Source organism: Hyperoodon ampullatus (assembly GCF_949752795.1).
Source record: "Hyperoodon ampullatus genome assembly, chromosome: 6".
Lineage (NCBI taxonomy): Eukaryota > Metazoa > Chordata > Mammalia > Artiodactyla > Ziphiidae > Hyperoodon > Hyperoodon ampullatus.
In genome coordinates, this window is record NC_136919.1 from 10,295,065 (window position 1) to 10,307,643 (window position 12,579).

At 55.9% G+C, this 12,579-nt stretch overlaps 1 protein-coding gene across 1 annotated transcript in view; it reads left to right on the plus strand.

The window, feature by feature from the left end:
• The window catches only part of MAPKAP1 (MAPK associated protein 1), a 229,780-nt gene extending 228,577 nt beyond the window's left edge, over positions 1–1,203 (plus strand). The window contains exon 12 of the mRNA XM_079705813.1: positions 663–1,203. Within this exon, the coding sequence (XP_079561939.1) occupies positions 663–788 (126 nt within the window). The 3' untranslated portion in view covers positions 789–1,203. The remainder of the gene's footprint in view (positions 1–662) is intronic.
• Positions 1,204–12,579: the final 11,376 nt, after the last annotated feature.

Below are 12,579 nucleotides of genomic sequence, written 5' to 3' on the forward strand. Positions count from 1 at the left end.
ATCTGAAAAGACCCCAAGAGAACCAGGTGGGAGCAGCAGCGTGGAGACCTGGGAGGCAGCTGGCTGTGCATCCTGCACAGAGTTTCCACGGCACCTTTCCCGGCTTGGACCCTGACCTCTCGGTGATCCGGGCAGCTTGGTCCTCTTCTCTGAGCCTCACTTTCCTTTTTTATCAAATGAGCTGTAGCTAGTGGGGTGCTTGTGAGCATTAAAATACCCCAGTTGGAACCTCTGTACCTGCTGGTGGGAGGCTGAACACAGAGCCTTGTTTTGGTTTGGTTTTCATCCCTGTGACGTCCTTGTCTTTCAGACGAGGGAAGAGGGGGCTCGGAGAAGTTATGTGCGAGCCCAGGCAGGCTGGGGCAGGACGAGGAAGCCCGGTGCACAGGCTTCTTCTGGGAGGGACCACGGTCTCTGGAATCAGGAAAGCTCCACCACTGGCTGAAAGACCTGTACCAGCCTCGTGTCTTCTCCAGGCGTGTTTTCCCATTGTGCAGTGGGCTCCGGTCCCAGCCTGCGGGGTTGCCGTGATGACTGGACGCCATGCACAGGGGAGCACTGGGTCCGGAGGGCGCCCAGCCCGGGGCAGGGCCCTTCCCTTGCTCATCCCAGGCGAGCAGAGTGGCTGGCAAGTGACTGGGCTGTGTCGTCTTGCTTTCTAGGTTAACTACATCCTGGAATCACGAGCAAGCACTGCCCGGGCTGACTATTTTGCTCAAAAACAAAGAAAGCTGAACAGACGTACAAGCTTCAGCTTCCAGAAGGAAAAGAAATCAGGGCAACAATGACACCGGCCTCCGGCTTCAGTCTGTTGCCATAGCTCAGAGCCTGCCTGCCAGGACCAGGTGGCCCTAGAGCCCACCCTGTGTCCTGCAGTCCTCGGGGAGGCCAGCCCCTGGCTCACGAGGACAGGGCTGGTGGGCTCTTGGGGAAGGGGGGGAACCCCCCTAGAACAGAGCTGGGGACGTTGCCACGGGGCCGAACCCTGAGTGGTAATGGCTTTGATTAGCAGTGCCCGGGGCCGGACGACACCGAGAGGAGCCACAAGCTGCCCAGCCATCTTCACTGCCTGACGGCCCCGCCCGAAGATGTACATAGTCATGCCCAGACATGTCCTTGCAACTTGATCAAATTTCTTAAACGAAGAACAAAAATGTACGGTTCTTTTTTTTTTTTCTTCCTTTTAATAAACTCTTTATCATAGTTGGTATGATGGACCATTCTTTGGGGCAGAGTATGGATTATGTTATTCTCTTTAAAATCTGTTCCCATATTGAACAGGCAGATTGGAAAAGCTATGGCTCGATTTTTCAGAAGAAATGTTTAGGATTTAGTCAATAGTTTTAACTATGCCATTTGTTTAAATGAGTGCATTGCTTTGAGGATACTATCTTACTAAAGTTAGGAAGGGGACCGAGTGATGTGTGTCCAAGGCTGCGCCATTTTCCCCTTCAGAAGCCTCCTCTCCTCGGCTCATCCCAGCACCTCTGATTTCAGGAAGGCAGGACTGCATGTAAAGCTCGGGGCTCGGAGAAGTGGGGGTCACACTGAGCTCCCAGCCAGCAGTGGTCTCTTCTGTTTCCTAAATTACAAGTCTAAGTTTCAGCTGACAGTTGGACCCGCATGTGGATTTTTCCTGGACTCGGAAGAGTCTCTGCTGTGCTGTCTCAGGGGCCTCGGCTCCGTTTCTCCTCTCCCCACAGTGCCTGCCCCCGCGTCTGAGCAGGAAGGAAGTGCTGCTTTCACTGCATCAGAGACTGCGGGGCGGGAGGAGCTGCTGCCAGGGGTCCAGCTCCCAGCGGGTGGGGGGCAAGGAATCAGGTATCTGCTGACACCACCCCTCTGGCCACACCTGATGCCTCTGTGGTCCTCGCCAGCCTCTCCAGGGTCCCTCCCAGGGTGACGTCCTTTCGCACTGGCCCTGGCCGAGATGGCAGACTGAGGTTTCATTGAGGACCTGCATTTCAAAGTTTTTTAAATCATTGTACAGGAAGCGACGTGGCTGAAACAGCCTCTCACAGTTGAGGGTCCGTTTGCACAGAGGCACCTAATGAATTCCTCTTTCATTCTGATCTTTGTTCAGCCAACAGAAGCACCCTTTTCTAATGTCTTCCATTCCTATCCACCCCAGAAACAAAAGAAATATTATTTGTAGCTTGCTATCTGTATTTGAATTTTTAGCAATTTTATATTTAGATATCTTTGAAAAATGTAAATGACTAATTTGGTCATTAAATCTTGTGACATATTCAATATTAAAATAAAAATCATAAACACCTTATTTTACGTATTTCTTTGAATTCTTGAAGTCTTGCGCACATACTGCTGAGGGCGGTGACCGCCATGAATCGCTCTGGGCAGTGACGTTTGCTGGCAGTTGGTGTGGTGCCAAGGAGCTCTGAAATGTACTGTGGGCCTCCTTTAATACTGAGCAAGACAGGGTGACCCTCTTCACTCAAGGGTGACTTTGAAATCATCACTTCCTTCAATTACAAAATCAACACCATTCTCATATCGTGAAATACAGCACATGTGCAATTTACGTGAAACACACACTTGAAGGAATAATTTAAGGGGAGCACTAACCACTGCCCAGGTCCACCAAATATCGAGACTGTTTAAATTCAGTTTTTCCTCGGCCCCTCTCACACCCGATACCTGGATTTTAAGGTAAGACTGTGAGCACCTCTCACCTGTCTCCCCAGGGCCCAGCTCTACAAAGCAGGAGCTCAGCACACCCAGGTTACACCCAAGTGACCCAGCAGGCCCCGCCTCCACCTTCCACCGAGTCTCCTGACCTGGCTCCAGTGTGGCCCCCACGGACCTGACGGTAACTCAGGATGGGGACTTTACTAAGTCTGGGTGGCCTGACGGGCCCTAGCAGTGGTGCCTGGAGCCCTGGCCTCCGCTGGCCTCTGCTGGCCACTGAGCAGCCCCCAACATCTGAGGGCAGGCTGGGTGCCGGCCCCTCATAAATATGCACAGGCACAGGTGATCCCGCAGCCAGCCTCTGGCAGGTCCTGTCACTACCTCTATTCCAGGGTTGAGGACTTGGGGCTTGGAAGGGTCCCACCTTCCATCTGGGACACAGCGAGAGTGACTGAACGGTAGCCGTGCTCTGAGCCTCCGGGCCCTGCCCTCCATGGCTAGCGGCTGTGGGCCTGAGCCGGGCACTGCCTTGCTGGGCCTCGGTTTCCTCATCTATAAATGCAGGTGCTGGAGTAGGTGGCCCCTGCAGACCCTTCTAGAGAATGCCTTAATGTCTCAGAATCACAGTGTGCCCAAACTTCCTTCCAGTGGTTTCTGTTTTCCAAAACTTGGAGGAGCTCCTCTGCATCTGAACAAGAAGCTAAGAGTTGAGGAATACTGTGAGCTCGCTTCGTCCAGCCTCCTCCCCGGAGCAGCAAATGTATGTTTCCTCCCAGGGTCTTTGGGCCTCAGCCTGCAGACCTCCAGCGACAGGGCGCACTGCCGTTCAGGTCAGTGCTTTTCCTTGTTGGCCTGTTTGGTCCCCCTTGGCCAGGACTCCCCAGGCCTGTGCTGCCAGCCCTGCGTGCCAGGTCCCTCTTCCCACCGGGCACGGCAGCTACCTCCTAACCCCTCTCCTCCCTGGTCCCCGGGACCAGTCTCCCCACTGCCTCGGGGGGCCCCTCAGCTGTGTGGAGACCACGCTGACATCCGTCTGAGTTCTCTCTCCATGGGTTAAAAAGCTGGAAGCTTGTGCCCTCCCCTGTCATGTCCCTAAAGCCTGCCAGCTGCCCCTCCAGGCCCCTGGTTCCCCAGGTGAGGGACTGGGAAACGTCGGGACAGAGGGGAGCAAAGACCCAACTTGGTCATCACGACGCTCACAGTCTGGTTAGGTCAAGAGGTGGCAGGTGACCCCCAGGCCACACTGCAGCGAGCGCCATGCAAGCGCTGTGGGGACCAGCATGGGCCAGGTGAGTGCCAGGCAGAGCGACGGGCGGTGGGAGCAACGGGCGGGGTGGGGGCCTGGGGGCCTGAGGTGGGGAGGCAGCAGCCCTGCTGAGCGGGCAGTCGCGGCTTCTTGACGTGCTGTGGCCTCTGAGGGGAGAAGGAAGCCCCCGCCCCAGTGGTCCCGGGGAGGGGGACACTGTGGCTTCACCACCGGGCACGGCATCAATAGCTTTTGAGCTTCCCAGCTGGCGAGGATGGCGGCTGCCACGGAGGCTGAAGAAGGGGCCCCGAGACTGGGGAGGGAGCCAGAGGTAGGGAGAAGGGGTCTGCGCCTCCGCCCCGCCACCCCCGGCCTGGCATCCCCGAGGGGCCACCACGGCCTCCACGGCAGCCCTGGCAGGACCGGCCCCCCGGCTCCTGGCACAGCTCCTGCCACCTGACTCTTGCCGGTGCTGCCAGGGCTGCTCTCCTCCTTCCAGAGGGAGGAACGGGAGGAAGAGAAGAAAAAAGCAGGGTCTTCCCCAGCTCAGGGTCAGAGGGCTCAGGGTGCAGACCTGGGATCAGACCCCAGCCCCCCACACCCTGGCCTGTGAGCTGAACCTCCTCCTTGGGCATCAGCAGCGGCATCCGTCCCAGAGCTCCGTGGGGATCGGTTGGTCTGAGGACCGAGGGGCCCCTCCCAGGTGCGGGTCCCGATCCCAGCCCCTCCTCACCGGCCTCACTCCCTCCGGGTAAGGGGCTGACTCCTCTGTGCCGCGGGTCCCTGTCTGTACAACGGGATGAAGACACCAACTTGCAGGGCTGGAATCAAGACTCAATGAAACAATATACGCACAGGGCCTGGTGTGTGAGCACCTGATAAACGGCCACATGATGTTGGCATCTGTCATCTTGCTTAGTCCGGTTGTGCGAACGCCATGTTCTCCCCAGTGGTGCCCGCCCTGAGGGGGGACCCAGCTGTGCCGAGCTGTCCCCGTGAGTTCCAGAGTCCAAATAAACTGCCGTGGCAGTGCCAAGACCAGCTTCCTCAGTGCCAGGAAGGAGGGCACACAGGCACTGGGCCTGGGCCCTCTGCCCCAGGGACAGACGGCTTGATGTGGGGGCCCTATGCTGCGAGCCTGCACCCTGTCCAGGTCCCAGAGCCAGACTCTGCAGCTCGGCCCACCCTGTCCTTCCTCACCAACGGATTCTGTGAAGCGAACGCTCACTGAGTGCCCTCTTATGAGAGCAGACCCTGGGGTCGGGCAGATTGTGCTCAAATTCCAGCTCTCTCCTGGTTGGTGTGTCCTCAGATGAGCTACTTCTTTGAGCCTCAGTTTCCTCTTCTGTAAGATGGGGACAATAATACTTTCTTCAAAGGGGCCTTGTGAAGACTGGATGAGTCTACTAGGCAGGACGGCTGGGCTGCAGTGACACTAACAGCCCCAAGGCCTCAGTGGCTTTCACACAGCATTTACTTCCCATCACACAGAGTCAGCCGTGGTCCAGCCGCCTCAGGCTTCCACAAAGGTGCAGGTCGGGGACAGAAGGGCTGGAGAATGGGCAGCAACAGTGAGATACTGTGGTTCAAAAGGGGCACATGGGGACTTCCCTGGTGGTCCAGTGGTTAAGACTTCACCTTCCAATGCAGGGGGTGCAGGTTCGATCCTTGGTCAGGGAGCTGGGATCCCACATGTCTCGCGGCCAAAAACCAAAACATAAAACAGAAGCAATACGGTAACAAATTCAATAAAGACTTTAAAAATGGTCCACATCAAAAAAAAAAAAAGTCTTAAAAAAACCCCAAAAAAGTGGCACATGGATCCCTTCCCACCTTCAGTCACATTTCATTGGCCAGAATCAGTCACCTGGGGGACAGAGAGCTGCGACCACCCAGGATGGGAAGTCACAAATGTTTGGGAAACAGTCTCAATGTCTGCCACCATGAGATGACACTGTGCTTCCCAAAAGTCCCCATTCACAGGCCGCCCCAAGATAGCACCTCATCTACAGTGAAATATTTTCCCTGATACTGATCCAGGCTAATGCTGTTCTCTACCTTAAACTTCATCCTAAACAAGAATGGCCATGGCGTCCCGGATTTGGTGTGCAGCACATACGCTTTCTGGTGCACACTGAAATAAATACATAACTGAATTGAAAACATCCACCCACACACCCCTGAAATCACATGGTGAAGGACCACAGTCACACCTCCCACGCTGGCGAAGGTAAAGTTAAGTTGACACTGTTCTTTTATCAGTGCCCGCCCCCTGCCTCTTATTAAGCTCAGAATAGGTTAGTTACTATTCTACTAACTGCTTTCTCAGTCCATCCACATGCCCACCTAATCCCCATTTTACACATGAGGAAATGGAGGCAAAGAGAAGCCTCCTCTGAGGCCATGCAGCTGGGAAGTGATGGAAAGGCTCTCCCGCCTCCCACCTGCTCCCCCCCACAACCAAAACAAGCTGTCCCCAACCTTGCTGGGCCTCCATCTCGGCTGATGTGGCCCAAATGCCCTTGATCCTGAAGGTTCCCTAGAGGCCCCGCTGGGAGGATCCTGCTCTTTGGAAAGGCAGCCAGGAGAGGGAAAGGGTTAAGCCTGTCATGTTGTGTTCCCACCAAACACCTCTGCTTAAATGCAAAATCCCAACAGGGTGGTGTTTGCTATAAAAGCCCTAAGAGTGATTTGTGAAGTCTCGAAGGCCTGTAATCTCGTCAGCGTAATGGGATTATATTTCAAATCACCACGGCCTGTTCATTACCTATTTAAACTCCTCTGACAGAGGAAAACTTACATAAACCGTGCACGGCAGCCCTTGCCGACTTCCCCACTCTCCTTCCTGATTAGACAAACAGATGCTGAGGTCTGGAATGAAAAAATAATGTGCCCATTTATTCATTTTTCTGACAAGTCACAGTAGATTTTTAACTGCCAATGAGTGACCTCCCGGAGGTGCTGCGGCTGGGAGGTGGCCGCCAGGCAGCGAGTGGTCATTTCCTGGCCTGGCTGGCGATGTCTTCTGGGACCAGAGCTGAGCCAGGCTGAGCCCCTCTCCTTGCCCTGGCCTGGCTGGGGTGGGGGGCTGCCTGCTGGGCCTCTCAGCTCTCACCACCCAGAGGGGGCCAGGGACCTCCTCAGGGTGACCAGGACGGAGCCACAGCCTGAAGTCATAGAGCCCCAGCAGGAATCCTGGCCCTGCCTTGCTCAACCAGGTGACTGAGGACAACTTTCATCTCTCTGAGCCTCAGTAGCCCCGTCTGTAACATGGAGAATGTAAGAGAGCTCACCTCGGAGGTGCGGGTTCAGGGTGCAGCTCCCACCCCAGGTTCCCGGGGATGGCATCCAACCAGCACCACCAGCTGTGCCAGGCCCTCCTTCACCGTGACCTCTGGCGGATGGGGTTTTGCTAGTCACTTGCTGGGGCTGTGTCACTCTCTGTGACGGTGCCTGGAGCAGAGGGGGGTGGGCGGAGGGGCAGCTGGGTCAGGGACGCCAGCTCTGCCCGCCCCATCCCGGTCCCAGGGTCCTGCCCCTGGGGTGCCCCCTCCTCATTCAGAAGTAGGACGCTGCCCCTGAAGACTCATGTCGCCTGAGCTGGGCCAGGTGGCCACCGGCTAGAGGGGGCCTTAGGGCAGTGAGTGGAAAAGGGCAAAATCACCCCTCCTCTGTCATTCAAGGCCTCCCACCCTCTCCCAGGGCCCCGCGAGCTCAGCCTCAGCGATCCCCAAGTCATCTCGTGTCCGGTCATATGGTGCCCGCCTCCCCACCCTCCCATGGCTCCTGTAGCCAATGCCCTGAGCCCAGAGACAGGCGAGGAGGGCGCCAGCATGGATAAGTGATGCACCTCTGAGAGCCGGGTTCAACCCTGGAGCCGGCACAGGCTCGCACTGTCGAAGTCGCAGCCAGTCACATCTCCCAGCCCCCTCTTCACGGCCCTCCTGTGGCCCTTTTTTGGAAAAAACTCAGCCACAGACTTCCTGAAGGCAAACCCCAGGACTGGGGGAGAGGAGGTAGGCTGAGTTATCTTTGGGTCCAGCCCAGGGCCTGGCCGGGGGTGGCAGCAGCAAGTGCCTGCTCCATAAACTTACCCTGTCATTCCACCAACATCTGAGCACAGCCTCTGGGCAGGGCTTTGGCCCTCAGGCTGCAGCAGGAACACAGAGGCTGATGCCCTCCAGGCCCTCTCACCTGGCAGGGAGGGTGCACTTTACCTGAGAGGCCTGGGAGAGATGAGAGCCAGGAGCGGTAGTGAGGTGGGGGGCAGGCCAGGTGGGTGAGTGTTCAAACAGCCTCAAGACTTGAGCTGAGAAGCTGCAGAAGGAATGAAAATCTGCCTCCTTGCTGTGTGACCTTGGACCCGTGACTCAGCCTCTCTGAGCCTGTCTTCTCATCTGCACGACTGGGACAGAGTCTCATCTTCAGTGTCACGGGCCTGGCGCACAATAGGGGATCAGTAACAGCTAGCCGTGGAGACAGGGTGCCTAGTCACGTACAGGGAACACGAGGGCCAAGGCCTCTCCCTGCCAGCTGGCCTCAGGGAGCCTCCCCAGAACCCCAGGGAGCCCCCTGGATCCAGCTGGGGGCCTAGGCCCTCCCTCCCAGGGCCCTCTCCCCTCACCAGACCCGCCTGCCTGGCTGACTAGCCCCCAGGCAGGGTTCACATCTTCATGCATTAACTCTACGAATACATAAGAAATACTGTGAAGCTAATTCTTTTTAAAATGATAACATTTGTCTATATTAGAGCATTCCAGCCCCCAGCTTCCTGAAAGCTAAAAATATTTTAATGTCATATTCCCATGTAAATTTTAGTTTAGAATTTAATACCCTTTTAACATACATTAAATTTTTAGCATTCTTCAAGCCCTTGACTCTTCTAAGGGCTTAGCTGCTGGGTGTTGGAGAAAAGGGCTGGGGAAGGCTGTAAATTAAGAGAGAAAGTTCTAGAATTAGGTTACCCCCAAATCTCTGTGCCCACCTCATCTTCGGAGTTACTCTGAGGAGTGTCTGAGCCAAACCCTGGAGTCCTGAGGCGGTGTCAGCAGTCTTGGTTTCCTTGCTGGAGTGGCTATGACTTTATCAAATAAATACAGTTGTGGCTTTACTGGGGCCCCAGGAAGACTCCTCTCAGCAGCCCAGGTCGGGGGAGCCAGATGGCCTGGTTGCCTGGCTCAGACCCTGCTTCCTGCCACTTGCCAAGGTGACCTTGGCAAGCTGTCAGTGCCTGTTTCCTTGCCCCAAACAGGGGCAAGGAAAATGGGGCCAAGGTCAGAGCTAGTGCACAGACTGTGTTTGAGCGAATACTTACGAAGGGGGAGGTTATCAGCTCCGCAGAAGAGGTGACCTCCAGGATGAACGGGCTGGCCTTGCTAAGGGGTCCAGGGGGTTGACGTATGGGAGCTGGAGCAGATCATTTTGACTGACCCCTACCCCCACTCCAGCTCCTAGAGCGAGACCTCATCCCCCAGCCATAAGGATGCCCAAGGGTGTCTTTGCAAAGCACCATGATTAGCCCATGGGCGGCAGCCCCCCATTAGTTCCCTCTTGGGACGAGACCAGGGACAGCCAGGGGAGGGGCTCTGAACATGGCAGGAAGGGGCGTTCACGGCAGCCTTTGGGGGAAAGAGGAGTGGGGACTCCATGCCCATGCTCACCAGGCCGAGGTCTGGGGTCTGCCTGGGGTACTTGGCCCACCAGCCTCGAACTCTGGGGTCCAGGGCTGCTCTGGCCCAGGCCCACACCCCCTGCCATGGGTCACCAGGCAGGCTCCTTGAGTGAATCCCATGTCTCTGAGGGCCCATCTGTGAAACTGGGGCAAAAATAACAAAGCCTCCTTCTTGGGAGGACCCAGCACAGTAGGAGTCATCACCAAAACTCGATGTGTGGTGAAAGGCTCGTGGGGCCATCCGTCCAAGCGATCATTACCAGAATGAGACATTTACAATGTGGAGACCTGAAATCCAGTGAGATGACGTCTCTCCTTTCTAATCGCTTTCAGGGGATGATACAATGCATTGATTGACAGAGACGAGCCACAGCTTGGGCTCTGACCAGTGTCTGCAACTAAAGCAGCAGGCTTGTTAATGTAGGTTTACAAAGAGCATCTCCATCCTGGCTAGAGGAAGGCCTGCTGTTGGTGTGGGATACTGGGGGGACCCAGGGACCAGGTAGGGACGCTCTTGAGCTTGCCCCAGAAGAAGCCTAAGGGATCCTTCTCCAAGGTGGCCACTAATGAGTCAGTTTCCTCATGGGGAGTGAGTGAGTTCCCCGACTCTGGAGGAATGTAAGCACTCATCATTCAGTCAACACATGTCCACTAATGCCTACCCTGTGCCATGCCCGGCACGGGCCCTGAAGGTACAGAAATGACCTGACTCAGATCCTGTCTTTGGGATCTCGTGGTCCACGGGGCCGAGACCCAGTCTCTAGTGTTTGGGTGACCAGATGTCTAGAAGGGGAGTGGAAACAGACACATCCTTCTCCTCATAGACCCCTTCGCAGCTGGGGGCTGAGCACACACCTGGCTCTGGTGGATCCAACTGGAGGATGACAAGCTGGTGGACACCTGGGAAGGACAGATTCCAGGGCAAGAAACCCCAAGAGGAGCTCGCCAAGCGAGAGGAAGGGGAGTGGCCAGCAAGTCCAGCCCCGGCCGTGGGGAGCATTGTGAGCAAGAGGTGGCTCCTCGGCCTTTCTCTGGGCTCAGGCAGCCTCACTGCACGGCCCGTGGCTGCAGCTCCTTGAGGCCTGAGAGCTCAACGTGCACAAAGACCTCTGCCAAATGGTTGATGTCATCATTACCCAATAAATCTTCTGCTTATTATGGGAAGAGGGGCTCTTAGGGGCTTCTCCCTGGATCGTTGGTTTCTCCCATCCATGTTAGGAAAGGAGGCCTTTGGCTTTGGGGGAGGGTCTTATCTGCGTCCCTTCCTAGGATGCTGTGAGGGGCCCTTGGGGACAGGACAGTTGTCCTAGGCTATCTTATCACAGAGCAGCCCCCTGCTGACATTCACACCTCCCAACACGGAGCCCAGACTTTCATCAGTGTGTGTGTCACCAGTGGACAGCACTTCAGCAGCTGCCTTGCGTCACCTTGATCACCCTCAGCTCTGCTGTCCCATTTCTGGGCCTCATTCTCTGCTCCTGGAAGGGGCATCCTCCACGTGGCAAGAGGGATGTGGACAAAGGTCCAGTCTGTTCCAGGCTTTGGAACCACAGAGGAGGGACTTCTTATCCACATACCATATACACATGCCAGGCCAGGTCTCTGATTGGCCTGGCAGCGGTCACATGTTCACCCCTGGGCCAATCCCTTTGGCTAGGGGGTGGGCTGCTGTGATTGGCAGCACTGCCCCCACCCCCAGGACCACAAGGCTCAGGGGAAGGGAGGGGCGTCAGTCAGCAGAGCGGAGCAACGGGGGGGACGGGTAGAGTCCGTGGACCTCCTCAGCAGTTACTATGTGCCAATCACTGTGCTAAATACCTTTTAATTTTTTTTTCTCAAAGTCACCCAGAAGCAGAGGCCGACAGCATCCTTCCACAGTAATAAGGCCTAAAGGGTGAAGGGGCTTTGCCCATCAAGGAAGGAACTGGACCTGCTTCTGACTCCAACCCCCAACGCTCCACCTCGTGCACCACCGCCCCCGTGTGGGCACAGAGGAGGCTCAGCCTCGCTCCAAGCACAGCGTCCCTCGGGAACGGTGGCCTGAGTGTGTGAGCATGTATGGTAGGTGACTGTGTGTGGTGTGCTGTGTATATGTGGTGTGTGTGCAGTGTGTGTGTGTGGAGTGTGTGGCGTGAGTGTGTGTGGTGTGTGTGGTTTGAGTGTGGTGTGTGTGTGTGTATGTGTGTGTCTGGTGTGTGGTGTGTGTATGCGTGTGTCTGGTGTGTGTGTGTGTCTGGTGTGGTGTGCATATGGTGTGTGTGTGTGGTGTGCATGTGTGGTGTGTGTGTGGTTTGAGTATTTGTGATGTGTGTGTGGTGTGTGTGTGATGTGTGAGTGTGTGTGGTGTGTGTGGTTTGAGTGTGGTGTGCGTGTATGGTGTGGTGTGTGTGGTGTGTGTGGTGTGTGTGTGTGATGTGTGTGTGGTGTGAGTGTGTGGTGTGTATATGTGGTGTGTGTGTCTGGTGTGGTGTGTGGTGTGAGAGAGTTTCCTCCATGAGCCGCCTGCCCGTGCCCATCCCTGCTCCCTCTGGGCAGGGCGCGTCCCCTCACACACCTGTGCTCCGGGCACAGCGAGGCTGAAGGCGTCGGCTCTCCGAGGAGGCCATGCGGGTCTCTAAGCAGCCCTCACCCCACTGCTGAACAGCTGGCCACCATCTTGGCACACATTTCCCTGTCATATCTGATTTGCAAAGTCATGTCTGTAACAGACCCACAGGAGCGTCCGGTTGGGGCTTTTTCAGGTCAAGGAATAGTTTCCACAGCCTCTGGTTCTTCAGAAGAGAAAAAGAATGTGAACAGCCCTCCTTCTCCGTTGCCAGGCTGACACTCTCAACCGTGGAATCTTCCTCCCAGCCACCCTGGGCTAAGGGCTAAGGCCTTGAGTATCACCTTGAGGTGCTGTCATTATCCCATTTTACAGATGAGGAAATTGAGGCTCACAGGAGTCCTGTCATTTCCCCAAGGTCACACAGCAGCTAAGAGCAAAGCTATAATTTGAACACAGACCCTCTGG